The sequence below is a fragment of the Phaseolus vulgaris genome, chromosome 10 (genome assembly GCF_000499845.2).
Source record: "Phaseolus vulgaris cultivar G19833 chromosome 10, P. vulgaris v2.0, whole genome shotgun sequence".
In the NCBI taxonomy this organism is placed as follows: domain Eukaryota; kingdom Viridiplantae; phylum Streptophyta; class Magnoliopsida; order Fabales; family Fabaceae; genus Phaseolus; species Phaseolus vulgaris.
In genome coordinates, this window is record NC_023750.2 from 4,581,086 (window position 1) to 4,592,123 (window position 11,038).

Below are 11,038 nucleotides of genomic sequence, written 5' to 3' on the forward strand. Positions count from 1 at the left end.
TTGATGATAAAAGTTTTACAATATTTATATGTGACACGAAGAACCACAGGTGATAAAATTGATTTGTTCACTAAAATTATCTTTGATCACTATTAGTTTAATATATGAGATGACGTTAGTTATTTATTTTAAATAAAACTAAATTAGAAACGTTCAAAATAATGAAATAAAATTAAAAAAATAAGTAAAACATTATATATTAATTATTTTTTAAAATAAAACAAAATTAAAAATGTTCAAAATAATGAGACTAAACTAAAAAAAACATCTTACTAACAAGACAAAATAGTAAAAAAAAACAAAAACAAAACTCCATTATGAAAAAAACCAAATTTAAACCGTTTCATAGCTTTGTTTTCATAAAACAATAATACTCTTATAAATAATTCAAACTCTAATTTTGCCACAAGAAAACATGAACATGAATAAAGTCAAACATAAAACCCAAGAACTAACGGTGAGAAGTGTGAAGCATTTCAGTTCATATCATTAAATAGGAAACTAAACTTAAAAAAGCAACATTTCCAACTTTGAAGAGTCGATAACTTCACTTAAAAAACATAACTTTGAACAGTTCGGAACAGTTGAGATTAATACAACAACTTACACTGATGTAACTGGACAAAGGGCAAGCCAATACCACGTTTAAACTTAGACATGAAATGTTTTTTAAAAAAGGAGTCTTTTTTAACGGGCAACACCACAAAGGGTCCCACCCCAAATGTTTGGAGGTTCAAACTTACGAGATTAGAGTAATAATAATTTGAATTTTCTCACATTTTCTCTCTCTCAGAACAACTTTGAACTCTGACAGCTCTGAACTGTCCCATGGTGTTGGCATTGGCAACTCTTTCACTTAGCACACACACCTTACTTTCTTTCTTCATTCCCACCACCACACTTGAATAAAGTGAGAGAGAAAATTAGAGATAGCAAAAATAAAAAATAAAGCAAGTGTTAGATTAAATAGGTACTACTCTGTTGCATGACATTGAATAACACTTTCTCTTTCTCTCTTCTTCTCATTCAGTGATTCTTCATTTCCCATAAAACAGAAGCTGAAGACATGTCTGGCCACTGGGGGATTCTTGTTTCAGATCCATGGCTTCAGAACCAGTTCACACAAGTTGAACTTCGCAGCTTAAAATCGCATGTAAGTTCATCTTGGTTAAGGTTTTAAATTGTGGTCACGGTTGTAGTTTTGTCACGGTTTTTGATATTGCAGAGAATTGTAGACAAATATGGCAGCTATGAGTACCCCAAAAGCCTTAAAGTCGTGGCCAAAATCGTGTTCACTAACCGTGTTTTAAAACCTTGATCTTGGTTGAAATCCCATTGTGGGGTGTGCAAGAAAATATTTGAATCTCATGTTTTTGTTGGAATATTGGAGTTTTTATGTTGTTGTGTTGATTGGGCTTCTGGGTCATCTGATGATCAGTGTGTGTGTTTGTGTAGTTCATGAGCATGAGGAGGGAGAGTGGGAGGCTTGTGATTGCGGATTTGGCTTCCAAGATGTCAAGGTTGAAGGTGGTGGAAGAGAATCTGAGTGAGGAAGAGAGAGCTTCTTGTGTGAAGGATTTGTATCAAAACACTGAGGAGGAGGTTGATTTTGAATTGTTTCTTAAGGTGAGTTTTTTTTGTCATTTTGATTTGTCAATCATCTTTTGAGGTGATGGATCTTGTGGCTTCTTTTTGAATTCTGTATCTACACTATGCATCGCCTTATTCCCTTTCATTTTTTATCTGATCCACTTTCTGTTTTCGTTGTTTCCAACCTTAAATCTATTCAATATCATTGAAATGGTAAGAAAGAAAGAAAATTACTTTAAACTAATGTTTCTAGTTGCGTTAGAACCCTGATGATGATGATAGAACACCAGCTTATTCATTTTTTTTAAGTACAATAAAAAATAATGAAGTAAAATAATAAAATGAAGATTACATAGAAAAGTATGTATGGCTTTGATTTTCCTTGTTTGAATCCTTCATTTATAGCATGTTTGTTTCACAATCCAAACACCAATTGCAAGAATAAAAAGGAAAATCTTCCTCAACGCACTTTGGTATTGATATAAATCTAATCCAAAGACAATTTCATTTCTATTGTTTTTTTCACCAATTTTCATTTTTTCTTCCTTCCTTCTGCAGAGATAATTTGCCTTACAGTTTCCAATTTTACTGGCTGCATTTTATGTAAATGTGTAGCCTAACTATCTTGTGGAGTACTTACCTTGATTGAGTTTAGAACTGGTTCATCTCATATAGAGTAGAAAAACATTAGAAGCGTACTACTGGAACAATTTCAGTTATTGTGGTGAATTCAAATTTTGACCCAAGAGATTCTCTGGAATAATGATGTCATGATGACAGGTCTACTTGAAACTCCAAACTTTTGCAAATTCTAGAACTGGAAGTAGTCCAAAGAACTCCTCAGCATTCCTCAAGACAGCTACAACGACATTGCTTCACACAATTAGTGAATCTGAGAAAGCATCATATGTAGCACATATAAATCACTATGTTGCAAAGGATGAGTTCCTTAAGAAATATCTTCCTATTGACCCTTCAACCAATGAGCTCTTTGAAATTGCAAAAGATGGTGTTCTTCTTTGGTACTGGACATATTCTCACTTGCTTTACTATTTTAACTGTTCATGGAAGTTTTGTTTTTAAAGAGTAACATGTTGTTGCAGCAAGCTTATCAATGTGGCAGTTCCAGGGACCATTGATGAACGGGCAATCAACACAAAAAGAATACTCAATCCATGGGAAAGGAATGAAAATCACACACTTTGCCTCAACTCTGCTAAAGCAATTGGATGCACAGTGGTCAACATTGGCACTCAGGACTTCATTGAAGGAAGGGTATGTTTGTATGCCTTTTAGTTTTCACCCTCTAAAGCAGCACTATTGTGGCTGTGTACAATGCAGAACCACAAAAATTTAAGTTTAGATTTGATTAACAAATGAATTCCTTTGCTTGGAAATTTGAAATATGATTTTTTTATTTGGAACCAATTTCTTTTTTCAGAAAGTTATGAAAAATATTTTCTTTCTTAAGTTTTAGTTGTGTTCAAATTGAAATTTGACGAAATCTGATCAGATTTATTAGATTTTCTATCAAATCTTTTCTAGGAAAAAGTAATTCTCATACAAGTTTTCCCTTTATTTTAATGATTCTAAACACAGGCAATGTATCTTTATGATATGCTACACTTTTTTTTACAGTCAAAGCCTTTATATTTTTTTAGTGTTACACAGAAAAATGGACATTATGATGATTAATTACTAAAAGTATTTTGTTATATTGGGCTCAGAAAGTTTCTGCATTATTAGATTTAATCTCATTTTGACATACATCTGCTTTACTAGCTAGCATAATCTATGTTTGCCTTAGATTCACACAAGCTGTAGATTCATGTTCTGCTGGTCTATATGAAATGAAGCTTTCTTGAATCAAAGAGCTTAAAAACTCTTTTGGGAGGCCCATGTGTCTAACCTATGTTGAACTGGTAGATAATAATAACCAACTGTGTAAGATGTTTGCCAACTGAAAAACATGATGAATGTGAAAAGAATAGGGTAAAGATTTATCTGTTTGATAAGTGAGTTTACCGAGATTTTTTTGTTAACTTGTTGTCATATTTCTGGATTAGTATTTGATCATAGTAGTGAATTTCACAGTGAAGTGGTATCTAATTATATTTTTGTTCACATTTCAGCGTCATCTGGTGCTTGGGGTGATTTCTCAGATTATTAAGGTGAACAATCGTTGATTGTACATAATTTTATGATCTCATTTGGTTTATGTATGTAAAGCATTTGCATTCTAATTATGAATGCATTCTGGAATGTTGTTGTTTAATTATGCATTCTAATTTTTTAGTAGTGCAATAATGGTGACTGCATAATGCATGTTACATTTTGTGGTGCCTGCTTTTGATATTCCTAATGGTGGTGATAAATTAGATTCAATTATTGGCGGACCTTGATCTGAAGAAAACTCCCCAGCTTCTTGAGTTGCTTGATGATAGTAAGGTAACTACTTTCTTTCATTATCTTCTCATATTTTCATTATTTATTTGTATATGTTGCCTTCATATTTTTCAAATTAACAGGATATGGAAGAGTTGATGAATCTACCACCAGAAAAGATCTTGTTAAGGTGGATGAATTTCCATTTGAAGAAATCAGGGTACAAGAAGATTGTCACTAACTTCTCCTCTGATGTGAAGGTAACTGAGTTTTTCTTATTTTGGTGAAAAATACTTGCTCTTATACTCTATCTTTTGCTTTGGACAATTAGCACCACTGTTCATTCAGTACTATCTCAATGCAAAAGTCGTGTAAATAGCTGCTTATTGAACTTCTATGGTTCTGACCTTGTAGGATGCTGAGGCTTATGCACACCTTCTAAATGTTCTTGCACCTGAATACATCAATCCCTCCACTTTGGCAGTTAAAAATCCCTTTGAGAGAGCAAAGTTAGTTCTAGAACATGCTGATAAGATGGGTTGCAAGAGATACTTAACTGCAAGAGACATTGTGGAAGGATCTCCAAATCTTAATCTTGCCTTTGTTGCACATATTTTCCAGCACAGGTGAGTGAGAATAACCATCCTCTTAACAAATCTTATATTTTTATACGTTTTAAGCGTTTCATTTTTGGGTTGTTTTGTGAATAAGGCCAAAGGAAATGGAACTTAATTCCTGGCTTTCATCGACTATTTGTTTTTATAAGTGTTTTTTTGTTATTGACTAAGGTCTATTATTCTATTACTGTATACTTAATAGAATTATGTGTATGTTTGGATTAAAGTTAGCAAACCTAATTTTCAATTAGTTTCCATTTTTCTAATTGAGTTTGCAGAAAGGAACCTTGGTCTTGCTTTTGTGGAAACTTGGTTTCACATTAAATGAGTATGCAAATTTATTTTTGAGGACAACCAAACTGAGTTTGTTCCCTAAATTAAGTCTGGAGTATCCCAAACAGGAATTTTAAGTCCTTGGGACCTGTTTGATTAAAGAAATTAACTAAGGTCGTATTGAATAAGCTCTTAGAATATAAGCACTTATTGAAATAAGCCAAACATGTGCAATAAGCAACTATACTTGAGATCTTATAGAAATAAGCTAAAAACAACGAATGCATGCATATATCATATTTTCTCCCTAACACTTACCTAAGTGTCTGGCATAAGATAAGTCCAAATAAGTTGTAAATAAGCTTTTTCAAATGGGATCTAACTAAATTTTGCTTACGAAAGTAAATTTTTAGAATTTAGATAATGACTGCTTGTTTGTTTTCTCAAAAGATCACTTACTAAAGATTCCACAGCTCATATGCTTGTGAATAGGTGTACTAACTATTTTTCATTGTGGTCCTCCATATTCATCTGTTTCTCTTATTTTCATATCCACTTTTGACTATGAATTGATTACCTGTCTGCTATCCTTTCTACACCTTACAAGTTTCAATACCATACACAATTTTTCTTTTTGGTTTTTGAGAAATATGTTAGCTAACTCAATTTCTCTCTTGTAGAAATGGACTTTCAGCTCAGACAAAACAACAGATGTCTCTCCTTGAAACATTTCCAGATGATACTCAAGACTCTAGAGAAGAAAGAGCATTTCGCCTATGGATGAATAGCCTTGGAAATTCAACATATGTCAACAATGTCTTTGAGGATCTTCGAAACGGGTGGAATATCTTTTGCATTTTTACAAGTTCTCTTGTTTATGTTATACTATATGCTTGAACTGGTTTTGTTAAAATCTCTTGTATAGAATTGAAACTACTAATAAAATACAATAGATGGAATATTTTTTTTACTTTATTATAATTTTTATTCACTAAACAGTTCATATATTAGTTAGTTAGTGTAATTTCTTTTCTGTTGAAATTATTCCGGCATGCAGAAAACAGTGTCATACTTCTTGTTTTCAATCTATGAAGCATAGATATTCCAAATATGGAAAAGTATAGGAGTCATACCCATGTCGGATATGGACACTCATATATTTCCTTCAGCATGTCTATTCAATCCTTTTTATTCAATTTTTTAACTTTTTCCAAGATATTTCTCATACTTCTTGAATATTTCTGGATACTTATTGGAAAAGTATCCAATTTTTTTCATTTCATTTTTAATTTCTGATGTTCTTCCTGGCGATGTGAGATGAATTGAACTACATACTCCTCTATTCATTCTTTAAAGAAAAACAAAATGGATACAAAAAGAGGTGATGAATATTGGGTTTGTGTGCATGTCTAAAAAAGGTGAACTTTTGTCTAAAATAGATGAAAGGTGTAATAGTATAAAAAAAGGAGATAAGGTAATGGGACATTGTGAGGCATGATATAGTTGATAATGGTTGGACTTATTGGCTATTATATAAAGTCAATATTTGTTTTGAGTTCTTTTGTTGGTACAATTAGCCAAGAATGATTATGATATAGGTAGAAACTATATTTTTTTGCTATGATCACAAATATCTCAAGTTAAAATGCTTATCTTCATAGTTATGAATTAATGAGAAATGATCAACATCTCCTTGTTTATTGATATTATTCATCTATATAAAATATTTTCTACAATTTTGCAAATGTGTATCCTAAATTTCAAAGAAACTCTTATCCTCGCATCCGGGTTCGAGTCGTGTGTTGTACTAAGAATTTGTGTTTCATTTCAATATAGTTTGTCTTTTTTCAATTTTTCTTTTGAACTTTAACTATCCATGGAGTTGGAATGATGTTGTTTCTTTGCAGGTGGGTTCTTCTTGAGACTCTTGACAAGGTGTCACCAGGGATTGTTAATTGGAAGATTGCCAACAAGCCTCCAATTAAGATGCCATTTAGAAAAGTAGAGAACTGCAACCAAGTTGTGAAAATAGGGAAACAGATTAAATTTTCACTGGTAAATGTTGCTGGAAACGACATTGTGCAGGGAAATAAAAAGCTAATACTAGGTAGGTTGATTTCCAAGTTATGAGTTATTACCTACATATACCTTGTTGTAAAGCAATTACTCCATTCAATTCAATGATCACACATAGAATCTTAATCAAACTCTACTTGATGGTATTTTTAGCTTATTTGTGGCAATTGATGCGATACAACATCCTACAACTTCTCAAGAACTTGAGATTTCACTCTCGTGGGAAGGAGATAACTGATGCTGATATTTTAGAATGGGCCAACAGCAAGGTTAGCAGCTCCGGAAGTCAAAGCCGCATGGACAGTTTTAAGGTATTGAAATCTTTGTTCATAATGCTAATTTTAATTTTCATGTGGAAAGGTTGAAAAATGTATTTACTGATCCATACAATAACTACCTACCCTTTTCTCATTCTGCTACATTCATCAAACAACATAATCATAGGGTCTGTTTGGATAAACTTCTCTATAAGTACTTCTAACTTAAGAGATGCAAATAAAAAGAAAATAATGAAACAAGTTTCTCCATAAGCTAGTTTAGTTTATGTATAAATAAACATGGAAACTTTGGGAAGATGCTTTTATTGACAGCAAATATTTAACTGGGGCAGCACAATGATCAATATGTAACCAGCACAATGCAAATTATTTAACTTTTGAGAATACTATCAGGACATTTTGTTAATGTTGAAAGGGAAGTTTTGAATTTGGTGCTGGCTTTGTGAAGAAGCATTCCCACATACGTAAATTGGTACCAAAAATACCTTGAGAATACTGGGATTGGTAAATTGCCAAAAACAGCTTCTTTTAGCATATTGCAATAAACAAAAATTGCTTAAGCTTGTGATTTTATCTGTGTTTTGTAGCGAACAATGAAATACTGCTTGAGATATTGTTATTTCTTGCAAAGAATCTGAACTTTCCACAAACAGTTTTTTAGCCTTCACAGTACTGTGATCTAATCTCAGATTAATATAACCTGCATAATTTTGAAATCACATGATAGCCTTGCCTAGTGTTCAAAATAATTTTGTTTAACTATTATAGTTCCTTTCTTGTAAATATTCTAGCAGCTATATTTCATTTTTCATTTTTTACTTGTAGAATGTGTTTAAATGATTACAGAATAAGTTCATTAACTAATTATTAAAATTTCAAATTTCAGGATAAAAGTTTATCAGATGGAATATTTTTCCTTGAGCTTCTAAGTTCAGTGCAGCACAGAGCAGTAAATTGGGGTCTTGTAACAAAAGGAGTGACAGGTATGTTATGTTTTCTCTTTACTCTTTCAATTTTTATTGACATTCTTAAAGCAATATTATTACTGGCCTCATATCATGTGAAATTGGTGGTACAAGTTTTGATGAGAGGTTTTGAAGATCCCACATCGACTAGAGATTAAAACCTTTCACCTCTAACCCATATTTTTAAGGCAACAGATTTGTGGGTATTTCTCTTTATATATTTCCCATCTTGCTTATCTACACCAAATGTGGGACTCTCAACTCCACATTCCTTACATATATAACAAACTTTTGCAAAAGCTAGAACTGAACAGAGTTATATTCATATGAAATTAAAACATATGCAAGCTTTTATCGTATTTTTTTTATCATTCATTTCCTTTGTTTGAAAATGCGGTTTCACAAGTTAGAGCCAAAGTTCCTGAAATCAAATTGCAGACTATGTGGTTCAATTAAAAAGGGTATACATGCATGCCCATTATATTTGAAATTAAGTTTGGACTGCAGCTCCATTAGGCATGAATGTGAAAGTTCTTAAAATTTTGGTCAAGCATGATTTATGATAAAGGGGTGGATCAACAGTTAACAAGCTTGAATCATTTATTGTGATTGAGTATCATGCATGCATTTTTGAAAATTTTGATGGGCAAATAGAATAATATCCTTTGGTTTTGTGCAATATATCTTATGTTCTTGACTTGATCTATGTTAGACATGGAATTGCCTTAAGCTGAAGTTACCTCATGTCTGCCACAAGGAATGAACTTCAAGTGTCTCCACTTTCAATGCAAAATCCTTGACTTTTATCTTGGTTTACATTCCTATAACTTTTGTATTAACTGGTTCTTGCAGATCAAGAGAAAAGGATGAATGCAACCTACATTATCAGTATTGCAAGAAAGCTTGGATGTTCTATATTCCTGCTTCCTGAAGACATAACCGAGGTAGTTTAGAATCAATCCTAATGTTGTGCTTTTTCATTAAAAATAGCAAAGAACATTTCTAACTAGTTTTGGCTGTTTTATTTTAGTCTAGTTCTAATGCTGTATATGTGTAAAGAATTCTTTACATTGTCAACAACAGATCAGAAATCATCTTAGATGAGTTTGAAAGTAAAGAATATAATCATTTTTACACATAATATCATCCAACACAGCTTTGTAAGATAAATTTGTTGACATTCAGAATCACTATCTTAAAATTCATACTAATGATGATTTCTGAAGACAATCTAATTTCTTTTATAGCACATAGATTTGAATGTATGTAAAACTCTTTTGCTTTGTAATCCAATCATAGATAATACTGTTGAATGACAGCATAAGAGAAAACTCCTACAATCATGAATATATTGTGATTAAATATTTGCATTGCTTACTTTATGATGACAATGGTGGTACATAATAATTTCAGGTGAATCAAAAAATGATTCTGACACTAACAGCTAGTATAATGTCTTGGTGCCTAAAGCATCCTCAAGAGGAAGCAAGTGTGGGAAGTTCAGATAATGAGAGTGGGAGTCAATTGGAGACCACATCAAATTCAACACTTGATGACTCTGCATCTGATTCATCAGTAGATGAAAATGGGAACATGTAAATATATATATCTATACATATGTTTTGAGTGAACCCTTTTTCTTATATATAATATATATTTGAACCACTTGTTTTAGTTGATCAAAAGATCAATGTATGACACTAGGTAATTTAATGGTTTCAAAGCAAATTTTGTTCACTCAACTTTGTAAATAGTGTTTTTTTATTGCAAGTTTGGGACGAAAGGGAAAGAAAAAAGTGATGGCCATTCAGTATCAAACCGAATTATGCATGAAACATATTCTTTAATATTTGATGTTAGGTACATTTTTATACTGATTCAAGTTTATTGAAAATTATAAAAAAAACTATAAATTTCAGGTAATAAAAAATGAATTTGAAAGAATATGTTGAAAGAGTGTTTTTAACTGTTCGAACTTTTAACATATTTTGTAAACTCGTAAAAGATTTGGATTATCTCCTATAAACGTCATTCTAAATGTTGGGATGTTGGGAAATTTGCATGTAAGCATTCACTAAATTTCCAAAGGAACGTGATTGCTCAAGGCTTGTAATCTGTTTTGAAAGTTGTGGCTCTAGCTAGATTAAAAACTCTTGATAAAGAAGAGTTCAACATCAAGATTCTGAAATGTCTTGATAGAATGTGGCAACCAAAAGTTACAGGAATATCAGAGTCAAAGGATCTGACCACTGCTTCACTGTTAGGCAAACTCAGAGAACATGAGATAAAAATGAACCGATTGAATGAGCAAGAAATTGGAGAAAAACAAATCAAAGGGATAGCTCTAAAGTCTGGAATTCAGAAAACTAAAGTAGAGTCAAGTGATTGCAGTAATACTGAATTTGTTGACTAAGAATTTCAGTAAGTTCTTGAAAAAGAAAGGAAAAGACAAAACTCAATCATCAAAAAGGTATAACTTCAAGAAATCAACTTATTCTAATTATTCTAACTATTCTTGTTTTGGATGTGGAAAGCAAGGACATATCAAGATTGAATGTCCCAATGCTACAAACAAAGAGAAAGAATATGACATGAAATTTGATAAAGAAGGAAAAGGAAGAAGAGCCTACATTTTTTTTATCAGCCAAGAATTAATTAATATTAACGGGACTAAAGGGTGTCCCAAAACCCTTATACAAAAGATACAACATCAAGAGCACACACTTGGGCATAGCATATCTAAATCATATACTTCCAAACCACTACCATTAGGCTGACACAAGTCCCAGACCCCCAAGCCGTGTTCTGCATCTCAGCCCTCACCCATAGTGCATTAATTTAATTTTTTCACTTT

General features: G+C 32.1%; 1 protein-coding gene across 2 annotated transcripts; it reads left to right on the top strand.

The window, feature by feature from the left end:
* Window positions 1–580: 580 nt before the first annotated feature.
* Window positions 581–9,921, top strand: LOC137818594 (fimbrin-2-like). 2 transcript variants are annotated; one of them, XM_068622117.1, is made up of 15 exons: window positions 581–970; window positions 1,056–1,153; window positions 1,456–1,626; window positions 2,371–2,612; window positions 2,694–2,865; window positions 3,723–3,761; window positions 3,970–4,038; window positions 4,119–4,235; window positions 4,390–4,601; window positions 5,546–5,704; window positions 6,773–6,972; window positions 7,095–7,252; window positions 8,106–8,202; window positions 9,037–9,128; window positions 9,598–9,921. In XM_068622117.1, exons 2-15 carry the CDS (start codon window positions 1,067–1,069, stop codon window positions 9,781–9,783), a joined length of 2,001 nt encoding a protein of 666 aa, XP_068478218.1. In that variant the 5' UTR covers window positions 581–970; window positions 1,056–1,066; the 3' UTR covers window positions 9,784–9,921. The 2 variants fall into 2 exon arrangements, with proteins under 2 accessions (XP_068478218.1, XP_068478217.1); XM_068622116.1 differs by having other exon boundaries at window positions 715–1,153.
* Window positions 9,922–11,038: the final 1,117 nt, after the last annotated feature.